This window comes from Meleagris gallopavo, chromosome 7, assembly GCF_000146605.3.
Source record: "Meleagris gallopavo isolate NT-WF06-2002-E0010 breed Aviagen turkey brand Nicholas breeding stock chromosome 7, Turkey_5.1, whole genome shotgun sequence".
In the NCBI taxonomy this organism is placed as follows: Eukaryota; Metazoa; Chordata; class Aves; order Galliformes; family Phasianidae; genus Meleagris; species Meleagris gallopavo.
Window position 1 is genome coordinate 9,279,531 of NC_015017.2, and position 11,904 is coordinate 9,291,434.

Consider the following 11,904-nt stretch of genomic DNA (forward strand, 5'->3'; position numbering starts at 1 on the left):
GAGCGAGCGCGATAGTGGGGCGGCAACCCGTGACGGCCGCGCGGGAGCGGCCCCGCCCCGTGCTCTGCGCTCGGAGCGAGTGGTCTCCGAAGACAGCGTTTTACTTGCGGTTGGTTGTTTACGTTTGCCAGGTAACACAGAAAGCAGCGTGAAGATGCAGCCACGGCCGGCTCCGAGGGCAGCGCGGTGGTGCTGAGCGGTTGCGAGCACGGCACGCAGGCTCTGCGAACCATGTGGAGGTGCAATTTATCGCCTGAGCATCGGGACTGGGGACACAGCTTTGGTGAGTGAAGCTGTTGCAGCGTATCCTCAGGCACAGAAAGCTGAACTTCATTCAGAGAGATTTCAGCTTTATTCAGCTGGGTTTTCTTCTAGGAGGAAGTGTATGATGCTCTTTTGTGGCAGCTTCAATAAGGGGCTTAAATGGCTCTGTAATGGACTATTCCATACAGCTCAAACAGGCATTCCTCCCTTGTTTGTAGGCAGAGCTGTGCTACCTGTGTGTTCCAACTACTTGTAATAGAGAACAGCTGTGCTCTTAAAAGCAATCCTAATGAACCATTGTCTGAACTCTTACCTGGGTTGGTAATGTGTGTGATTTATTATTTGTGTTATATTTATTATATTGTGATTTTGTTATTGTGTTTTTTTCATCCCTTATCTTCCTGTTGTGATAACAAGAAAAGTGCTGTCCTATCAAATGATTGATTCATAGAACACATTTTATATGTTAGCCCAACCAGCCAAGAATTTTTATGCCATAATTTATGTATCTGCTTTTGATTAAGGAGTTCCATTATACTCTCATCACTGGAAGATGGCCTGACAGTTCAGCTTTATTACTCACCATTAATTTACCATTAATGTGCTAAGCTTTCAATACACTGATCTATCTTGTATTTTCTCAGTACCAGTATTTTTCAAATCAGCCACCTGCCAGGTTCTTAAGGCATGGAATGATTCCAGTTCCTTACAAAAAAATAATACAATTGCATGCTTTTATCTTGCCCTGACTTTACAAGATATTTTTCCAAGTGCAACTTACCTTATTTGGCAGCAGTACAATCACAGCTGTCTTGTTAGAAAGATGGGCAGCTATCATATGGTAGGACACAGGGAATGCTCTTAAACCGAGACAGGGGAGGTTTAGGTTAGATATTAGGAAGACGTTTTTCACACAGAGGGTGGTGATGCACTAGAACAGGTTGCCCAAAGAGGCTGTGGATGCCCCATCCCTGCAGGCATTCAAGGCCAGGCTGGATGTGGCTCTGGGCAGCCTGGTCTGGTGGTTGGCAACCCTGCACATAGCAGGGGGATCAAAACTAGATCAGTGTGGTCCTTTTCAACGCAGGCCATTTTATGATCATCTGAACTATACTTTTCTCTAACACTTCCTTTCTTAGATTAGAAAACTTTTTGAGAAGGCAGAAATCAAGCTGTCCCAAGTCACTAGCAGTATTAAACAGGAGGGTTTTATTGATGCCTTATAAATAAATAAATAGAGCAGCATTCTTTAGAAGAACCTTCCATGCAGGAAAAATTCAAATTATTTCTAAACTTAATGCTGCAAGCAACACTGAACTAATGAATACACTATTTCTTTCACTAAGAAGAAAGCTCATTTGTGCTCTTCTAACGATGCAAGTTTTCTTTTCAATGAAATGTGCCTTTGTAGAAAATATAGAAAATATCACAACACATTACCACTTCTTTTGAATTTAACTAGTTTCCTAAAGGCTTGTATTTACAGTTTAGCCTTCTACTTGAAAACTAAATGGATGTACAGTTAGTGCCCTAGGAGCCTAATATTAATGTAATAAACATTCTATTTAAATTTACATGGTCATTCTGCAAAAGCCGTTAGAATACATCAAAAATTAATTGCCTGTGATGGGGCAGAATGCACCCTCAGCGAGTTTGCAGATGACACAGAACTGTGGGGAATGACAGATGGGGTTGCACTGCTATCCAGGGGACCTTAAAAGCCTGGAGAAATAGGCTGATAGAAACCCTCATGAAATTTAACAAGTGCAAAGCCCTGCATCCAGGGACAGACAGCCCAAGGCACCAATATCCCTAACATCGGGGGCCACCCAGCTAGAAAACACCCTTGCATGAAAGGAGGTGAGGTTCCCTTGCCACCAGAAGGTAATGGTATCCCAGGCTGCATTAGCTAAAGTCTTGCCAGCAGGTCAAGAGAGGTGATCCATTCTGGACATAGAAAAGCAAGCAGACGTGGTCAGGGAAACCAGCTCTAGGTGGCCCTGCTTGAGCAGGGAGGCTGGATCAGATGACCTCCTGAGGTCCCTTCCAAACACAGTTCTGCAAGGCTGTGAAAAAATGAAAACACAGTTTTGAAAAAAGGAAAAGTTTATTTATTTAAATATAAAATGGTCGTGAACTGCACAGAAATACGTCTTAAATCACTAAAATGTTCCTCATCACTCACCAGATTATCTCTCCGGTAATATGGCAGGAAGCAAGATGGGCTAAAAATTGTCTTCTTCAATGCATATATTTACCTTCAATCAAAGCGATGTGTGCACAGTAATATTTTTAAAATAAACTCAATGCACTGATCCAAACAAAATTTGGCTCAACCTATACTTCGAATTTACATGAAGTACAAACTTCAAAACTTAAGTTCCTTGGATAAGATAAATCTTCATTTATTTAAAGATAGGTTAACTCCAAAAGTAGTAAGAAATGTAAACATCAGATAAATTGATTAAAAAAAAACTTAAGGAACAATAACTTCTTCATAAAGTGCTGGCACATAACTTCAGCTTTATTTTTCAAACACTAAAAATAGAAAACTAGTAGAAAGACTTCCAGAAGCTTCCAGTTACAATTTCAGTGATAATTTTGGAGAATTTGAAAATGTAACTGTTTTAGAAACCATTTTTTCTACCTTTGTCCATTACAGCTTTTTAATGTTCTCATTCTTTAACTTCAGTGAATGTTAATTGCATAGTAAAATAGTTTGCATTTTTAATTTGCCCAGTTCAAATTCAGACTCCATGCTAGTGAGGAAAAAGAGAAATAATAGTCCACGTGGAAAAGGCCAAGGACTTGGAAAAGTAAAGGTGTAGAGGACACACTCCAACAACTAATCCCAGCAAAGGCATTTAATAAATCTACATGTAAATATATTATCATTACCACTGTAAAAACTGCATAAGAATACACAGAGGGAAATCAGTGCAGTTTGTTTATACTGAGGCATCTGAGCTTCATCCATGCTATTATTTCATTTCATTGGAGATTAAGTCTTGGAATTTTTTTTTTTAAACACCACAGTTGAGTTTCCACAGAACATCACCCAAAATAAATGACAGAAGTCCTCAATCTCCCCCCTCCGCCGCTTTATAGGGAAAGCTTGCATTAAAATCTAAAATAAAATGGTTCCTTCCTTGTGTGAAGAAAGCTGCAGTATAAACTTATACCAATTATTACCATACGATCTCAATCATACCACGTTCCAAAACCTCCATTTGCCTAACTATCGTTGGATCAACAGCCACACTTGGAGAAGTACTAGGATTGTGATATTTTATTAAATAAAAGAAACCAAATTAAAAGACACTAAGTCTGGAATTTTCTATTCCTCAAGGCTTAGAACTACTTCAAAGTACCATTTACTTTCAGAATACTTATAGAAATTTTAATATATTTTCTACACAGAGTTTTAGCTTCAGTGTTATGATTAGGATCTTATCTTGTCAGTTTTTCAATGTTAAACTGTTAGTTTCAGGCTGTAGAGACATGACTGGTATTTGCTCTAAGCTGAAGTTTGACTTACACGTTATTTCTCTGAGCTTAGAAACAGCAATTGTAAGGGATATAACTTGAACACATAACAAACCTATTAAACAAAGCAAATGAAAAAGCTTAAAATAACTAATGGGTAGTTTGCCTTTATATACTAATACACTGCAGTCCATTTCTCAAAGCAGGCATAAAGCTAAGTTTTGTGAATAACAGTAATTGACAGAAAAACCCACTGCACATCTGCATTAAAAAGGCATAATGAAAAGCTTTTAATTGCAACTCTACTGGCAAAAAAAAAAAGTCATTTTCAGTTTATTCTGTTATTAATTTGAATTTAGGGCATTTCATGGCTTTCGGTTCATTTTTTGGTTTTAATATAAGGAATAGATCAATAATTATAGACAATATACTTCAGATATTTTATGAAAGAAAACTAACGTGTATCAAATAATCACAACAGAATGGAAAACTTGTCCTCTTCAAATCTAACTCACTGGTAAGAAGCAATGTATCACTAATACAAGGACTGATAATCTACCCGTTTTCTGTTCAAGCATTACATGTATCCACCGGAAACAATAGAAAAATACCACGCTAAATATACATTTCAATCTCTAGGTGGACTAGATCTCTAAGACAGAAACATTTCTTTAAATATGAGAGAAAAAGCAGTTTTCCAGATGGCCCCAGCAGGTCAATCGTATTCCCAGAACGCTGCTTTTAGCTGTCATTTAAATCTAGGAGAAAGGTCACAGATATGCCCATTAAGACAGCTAGATTCAGTTCTACCTGCTTAGATCCGCTTCTAAAGGCTAGTCATAAAAATGGACACGCTATTCAACCACTGTTTGGCAAAGCTCAAAGTTTAGGCAAAAACTCAATAAAATGAGTTTATCTAAACACATGTACAGGCCTTAATTTGGCATCATTTTTGGACTGAAATTTAAAAAGTGCAAAAATATTTAATTGTACCTTCTTAAAAAAATAATTCATTTTACTGGTGCTACAACTCCAATTTCTCAGGAGTTAAACCCATTGCCAGCAATGGATAGAAAAGGAAGCACCAGAATAAAGAATTAAAGTGCGTTTCCAGTACAGCAACAATGCACAAATTGGCAAGACAATCTTGCACTTGCCGCTGGAATAGATTACACAAAACCCATTCTTATAAAATTCTATGTTACACATTAACATACAAAGTCTGTCACGAAGTCTTGGGGATATTGCAGTGAATCATCAAACCGGAAGCGTTTGGAGACTGTACTGCTGTCCTCTGGGATGTTTTCTTTGTCTTCCTTGTAGCTACAAGTGCCATTACAACTGGATCTCACATTCCGCTCTTCTGAGCATTTTGTTGTATGTCCTGGCATCAGAGATGGGCAGCAAGATTCTTCAGGGCTGCACAAGAGTATGAAATCCCCTTGCCGCAACCAGAAATGGGAGAGACAGGCCTCTGCTGTGGGCCTTTCCCTTTGAAAGAGGAAGAGGAAATGGTAAACTTCTTAAGTTAATTTCAGAAATACTAAAACCATAATTAAAATACATCTTAGAACTTCTCAGCATACATGAGAATTGACACTACAGAATTCACATTGCTATTTTTTTCCTACCACCACTGCTGCTAAAAAGGATATTAGAACATACCATGGTTCAGGATTAAGTGTTGGCAACACGCATCTAGATTTCAGCTGACAATTTTCCTTGCTGCTGGAGTCCAAACTGGTAAGCTTTTCATCACAACAAGAAACAGCCAGTATTCAGTCCCTTGGAAGGTTTTCAGCCTTATTTACATATATGTGCTTGTGTTTATGTGCTTATGTTTATTTCAAGTTCTGCATTTTGTATATATGGTTATAAACAGGCTAATGAATATTCAGCCATGAGGTTTTCAAGAAAGGCCGAAGGACACGTTGTCATCAACTCTATCAGACATTTTACAGATGCAATTCATCACAGACTGATACAAATTCTTCCAAGATCTATTTACTTCCCAACAGACCTCAGATTTATGAAATCATTCCTTTGGATAACCTAGTACATTGCTACCCCAGTTTTGCACTGTTAAGTTCTACAATACAGGAAGACATTAATATTTTCTGCTCGGAGAAGACTTATTATGGAGTTGACAATCTGAGGACAAAATTTTCCCTTGTAATATTCTAGAAGAAATATGCACCAAGAATCAGAATTGGAAAAGAGTTACTGAGCGCATAATGAAGACTGAAATGCCCAGAATAGAGAAAGTAGAGTACTAACTGTGGTAGAAAGCCAAACATTCTGCAGGCCCACATTAACATTTACCAAAGCAAACTCTCCATAACTGCTTCCTTCATAATAATATGGTTTCTGTGAGTTGCTCCAGCTATTGACAAAGCCTCCACATGAGATAACTACGTAGAAAGAATTGTTCATCCATGATTATATCTACATGTGTTTATATGGAACCCTTATTTCCTCAAAATAGAAAGTTCATGGATATCATCTACTATCATCATCTCTTACTATCAAAGAAGCACTTTCTCAACCAGATTGTTCAACTCCTGCTTGCTGAAGATAGAAACTGCTGCGTCACCACAAGTGACAGTACACAGCAATACAAACAGTATTACTTCACAAAACTTAGAGGAACATGACTAGCTGACTTCACTAAATGTTATTCTCCACTATATACACACTTATTTTTGGTGCACATTTGTTAGTGCGAAGGATAAAAACAAATCCCCATTTAACACTACATACCAAGCACAGACAGTTAACCAACCCCTATCATTTTCCTATTCTCAAAGGCCATTTTCTCAGAGTTCAGCTACTTTGAAGGGCGTAATCAGTATCCAAACTCCCAAAGAATGCTAAATTATGATCATACACATTAGAAGCAAAAAGAAATTTGTGCTTTTGGTTGAGAACTTTTTTTAAACAACTGAACATGGCAAAACACTATACATACACACGTATATATGTATTCCTGAAGAACACATACATAGTATGAAGAAAAAACATACAGTCATAAGACAGCCAAGTTTTGATATAAAATAAAGTAAAAAGCTCCATTAAAGATGTCAGGAAACATCCAAGCACACGTCAGAAAGATTAAATTTTGTCTCTCCTAACTGTATAACAAAATGTTAGGTTGTAGACAAAAACCTGAATTTTCCAGAATACATTTCATAAGATTGGTGAATAGTCAGTCCTCTGAATGAAAAATATTAAGTCAAAATTTGAAAGTGAGCAAAACTCAAAGACTGTGCCTGACTATAAAAACAGCCAATGAACCAAAGATCCCTTACTTACATTACAGAAAAGCAGAAACCTACACTTTTAAATATCCAGGTCATAATACCAGAAAATTGTGAAATATTAACTGATCATATTAACAATGTTAACCTCCCAGGTTAACATTCATATTGTTCATGTATTCACAGACATAGAAGAGTACATTACTTACTCAGGATTTTTTATGAGAAGTTTTTGAATGAAGTCTTTGGCAGGCTGTGAAACTGATGAAAACGTTTCTTCTGAGTAATCCACATTAACTTGAGATATATTAAGAAAAGTTTCTTGATTATCAGCTCCCACAAATGGAGATTCTTGAGTCAGCAGCATATATGATATTACACCTATGTTCCTGAAGTAAGAACAAAGCGTGAAAGGAATTTATTTTCCCATACTTGTTTGCTGTAGATAAAACATCTTGATGTATGCTACACTCAGAATTAAAACCAGCATGACCTCTCACGTTCTATATGATTCAAGTGTAAATGCATGTATACACACAAGGAAATTCATCTATATCTCCATGAAAGGATTTTTCTTTTTTAATTGCTTACTTACAATAAACCTTTTGTTTCCTGCAGCTGAGACAGTTACAAAAAGGAAATATATAACTTTTACACAGTCCGTTCTTGCAGATACGGCAGTTCTAAGAGAAAGAACTGCAAAAAACAAGTTCTTATCTGCACATAAATAAAAAATAGCCATTATTTCACACAAATTCTAGAAGAAGTATTTAAGTCTGTGATGTAGCCCACCTTTCCATAAGAGCAAACAGGATCTGACTCGTGTTACAGTATCATCTTTCATTTTTATGACATTCCATACAAATTGATGTTGGTCTAAAGGTAAGTATTATGTTAATTTACTTCTTAACATTTCCATAAGATTATTTAATGATACAAAAACAGTGAGGGAGGAGCACCCAGAGCAGTTAATACTCTCAGATAACATGTTCCAGGTATCTAACAGCTAAAGTATGCTATCAGATAATTGCCACTATTTCCTCTGAACAGAAGGATACTTTGTATGTTGAGAAGCCATTTCATTCCACAGCAAGTGAGCAACAAAGCCATAGACAGAAATTTGTGTAAACTCCAGTTCATATTCAGAGCGCTCCTTCTTCAGCCAGTCCCTCTCTTGTTCAACCCACCCACAGAAAAGTATTCTTAGGAACCAGATAAAGCTGCATCAGTCTGGAACTGGCATGCAGATTGTTAACTGGTCACATCTACCTCAGTAAAACAAATTAACATAGACAACTTACCACATATCTGTGGCTGTGGTAATAGGGTCATAGTTTAAGATTTCTGGAGCTACAGAAAAAGAAGGAAAAAAAGGGAAGACATTTTAATAGCCATATTGTTCAAGTAACCTTGAATCGTACACTACACTTCTATCAGCTTTTCTGTCAACTTTTGCTAATCATTATCAAGAGAGTAAGCATGATGATGTTTGAGTAATCAGTTTCAAGTTTTTTCAGAGGGTGAAAAATGTTACTCCAGTTTGATTAGACACTGAAGTTTAACTGGTTCAGACTGAAATGGTACTATGTGGCTTAAGATCTACTCTATACAAGTCCCAAGACATACCCAAATCAGATGTATGCATCTAAAACACTTTCCTAAGAGAATTTCAAGTACACAGCTTTTTTCAGGGAAGGCATGAGTTAACACTGCAAATCTAGGTGACCATGCCAATTTAATGGCCAGCAGCTGTTAGCATGTTAGATACCATGCTATTCACCACAGATTCACCTGCTCTTATGAAAACACGTGCAGGCAATTCTGTTTATTGATTTTTTTTTTTTTTAAGAAGGAAATCTGCCCCTTAGCAGGCCAAGTGTTAAAGGCAGTTTTTCACTTTTCCAAGAATATTTTGATTTTCAGTCACAGTCAAAGTTCTCATTAATTGAACCCATACAATGATTCAGTAGTAGTCTACAACAGAACAAATGCTATAGTAGGAAATAAGGTATGCTTATTGATGTAATGTTTCTGTGTGTGCGCCCAAATAATAGTTAATTTCTCTAAAGAAAGAACAGCTCAGAACAACACGCTGCCTTGTGCTTATCAACTTGTCAGTCATTACTGGAGAACAAAGCAGCACATTTCATCAACTGTTTTTTCCTCACACATCAGAAATCCTGATGCAGCTCTTTCATACCAAGATACTCGGTGGTTCCCATGATTTGCCGCAGTTCAGTGCTATTCTCAATCTTCCGAGACATGCCAAAATCTACAATCTTCACATCACCAAGAGGATTGATGCTGCTCAGCAAAATATTTTGAGGCTAGAACAGAAAAAAATTCTCAGCTCACAGAATACAAACTGCAAAAAAAAAAAAACATTTCAGTTCATATTGTTATTTTTTATTTACATTACTGAATTTTAAGTTATTTTCTCCTTAGTACACTGTTTTCTCATCTTTGCTATGTATTTAACAAATTATTATAATTATCAAATTATTAAGTTGAAGACAAAGTACTAGAAAAATCTCATAGAGTCTCACCTTTAAATCGAGATGAACAATATTTTTTTCATGCAAGCAACAAAGTCCTTCAAGTATTTGCCTGATAAGCCTTATGATATCACTTTCACCAACTCTGTCATCCAAATCTGGGACACACAAGTTAAAGATTTCTCCTCCAGCGGCACTGAAATACATTCAGGAACACGAATGTATTAAACTCAAAAGCTCAAGTGAGAAAAAATTTATATATAATATCTGTGCTTAACTTATATTTATTTATCTGTAGCTATTTACCAAATATTCATTCTAGAGGCTGAGAAAATAAGGCTTTCCCCCGCCTCTTTTTGAACACGCTCATCTCAAAATGTTACTTACAGAAAAAAGAGAAGAGTGAAGATATCTGATAATGCTTTTTCTTCCCTCATATTTAACTACAGAAGTTCAGATGGTGAAACAGAATTTTGTGGCTGAATTGCTCTTATGTGTTTGGAAAACTCAAGCTTGCTAGTTTGAAAGTGAGCCTGAGATGCCTTGAGGATGATTAGATCTATCATCAGTTCCTAATAGAAAACACCTTCACAAGTTACAGCTGAAATTTCTTCAATTAATTCCATAAATGATTGGAGGTTAAAAAAACAACATTCCTATTCTCTGATTTGGGGACTAAAACTATTGTCACATAAACCAACTACAATTCAAGGAACAGACTGAGTTGTAGAGGATCGCCTCTGGAGCAAGAGGAAACTGCAAACTTGCTACCACAGACCTTACATTCTGATGGAAGACTAGACATCAGTCCTTTCTGTCTGGCAGGTACAAGAAATAAGATGTAGCACACTGACCATGATGAAATAAACAGTTGCCTGGTCAGTCAGTGAGCAAAGTCTTCAACTCATGTAGACACAGAATACTCTGAAATACAGGGACTTAGCTCTGTCAGTTTGACATCTACCACTTCCAACCGAGATGACATTGACTAGATTTTTTAAAGTATCTCAATATGTCTTCCTCAAAAAAAAAAAAAAGGCTGTTGTTTACTTACAGAACCCTACCATTAGCAAAGCATAAAGGAAACATGGAAATAACCTTGTGTAATCATCTTGCATGTGGTTTCTTAGTTACACGCCACATGTTGCCACAGTGTCAGCTGTTTCTTTCCAAGCCGGGTTTGAAATCATTACTCAGCCTAACTGCCTGAAGCTCCTATCTCAAGACTAAAGAGAAACAGACGTCAGAAAACGTCAGAAACAGATTGGTTAAGTATGAGTTCCACCTTTAGTAATATGAGTCTATAAAAAGGGAAGGATACTGGACAACCTGGACAAACAATTACTAACCTGCTGAGGCTACGTGAGGTGTCACTAATGCCTTACCTAACTGCATTTGACAAAGCAGAGGGGAGGAGAGACTTCAAGTTTAGGAAAGCTTTCAGTGCTCTCCCACAGACAGCCTCACTGTTTGGGGCGCTCACAGACAGCAAGCTGAATGCAGCAAAGGAAGCTAACAGCATTCTGGGCTGTAATAACAGTGAGTAGGTTGAGGTAAATGACTGCTCAGCACCGTAGACCACAGCTAGAATGTAGCCTCCTGTTTTTGGCTCCCCAGTTCAAGGAAGTCACTAAATAAGTTCAGCTGAGAAAACAAAAAGAACACCAGATGAGCCAGCAGTAACATATACAAATAAGTTATCTTCAGGAAAATAACCTAATGCAACCTACATAATGCCAAAACTTGAATTGAAAGGCATAGCTCAGGAAGTCTCGACTGACATTCTTTGGAATTACTGAAGAAATACAAAGCAGCAAGCCAAAGAAGTCAGCATACATTCAGTACCCTCAGGAAGGCTGCTGATAACACCAAAAAACAGCAAAATGATGCTCTGTATAAAACCTTACCATGCAGTTCTGGTCTCCATACCTTCAAGCAGTATATAATGAGACTACTAATGATACAGAGCAGGGCAAACACAAGGGCAGACAGTTTTACAAGGAGAATCCAAAGAAACACTGACTCAAAGTTTGAGTAGAGGGATATGGAAAAGCCTATGAATGGTGCTGACAAAACAATCAGGGTCAGCATACAGATAAATAAGAACTGTCATTTATCAAATCCCACAGTATGACAACCAGGAGACATCTGAAGAAGAGAGCTGATTATGTAGACAAAAAAGTAGTATTTCCTCATGCATCAGGTAATGAAACAAGCAGCCCATGGAGGTTGTGGAGCCTCCTTCTCTGGAGATATTCAAGACCCACCTAATGCCTTCCTGCTCAACCTACTGTTGGGAACTTGCTTTAGCAGGGGGAAGGACTCAGTGATCTCTGGAAGTCCCTTCCAATCCCCATGATTCTTTTACCACAGAAGCTGATAGTATCACAGTGCTTAAAAAA

At 37.5% G+C, this 11,904-nt stretch overlaps 1 protein-coding gene and 1 long non-coding RNA gene across 4 annotated transcripts in view; one reads left to right on the top strand and one right to left on the bottom strand.

Moving 5' to 3' along the window:
* LOC109368488 overlaps positions 1-576 on the top strand; it is a 1,128-nt gene extending 552 nt beyond the window's left edge. The window contains exons 2-3 of one of the 2 annotated variants that reach the window (XR_004160291.1): positions 132-283; positions 376-576. This is a non-coding gene — a long non-coding RNA (uncharacterized LOC109368488). Of the gene's footprint in view, positions 1-6; positions 284-375 lie in introns of those variants that run through there. The other variant, XR_004160290.1, reaches the window with a different exon arrangement.
* Positions 577-1,453: 877 nt separating this feature from the next.
* STK17B (serine/threonine kinase 17b) overlaps positions 1,454-11,904 on the bottom strand; it is a 17,230-nt gene continuing 6,779 nt past the window's right edge. Inside the window, exons 3-8 of one of the 2 annotated variants that reach the window (XM_031554143.1) lie at positions 9,554-9,698; positions 9,208-9,334; positions 8,309-8,357; positions 7,217-7,396; positions 4,968-5,241; positions 1,454-2,330 (exon numbers count right to left, since the gene is read on the bottom strand). In XM_031554143.1, coding sequence (XP_031410003.1) covers positions 2,193-2,330; positions 4,968-5,241; positions 7,217-7,396; positions 8,309-8,357; positions 9,208-9,334; positions 9,554-9,698 — 913 coding nt within the window. In that variant the 3' untranslated portion in view covers positions 1,454-2,192. Of the gene's footprint in view, positions 2,331-3,278; positions 5,242-7,216; positions 7,397-8,308; positions 8,358-9,207; positions 9,335-9,553; positions 9,699-11,904 lie in introns of those variants that run through there. The other variant, XM_010713393.3, reaches the window with a different exon arrangement.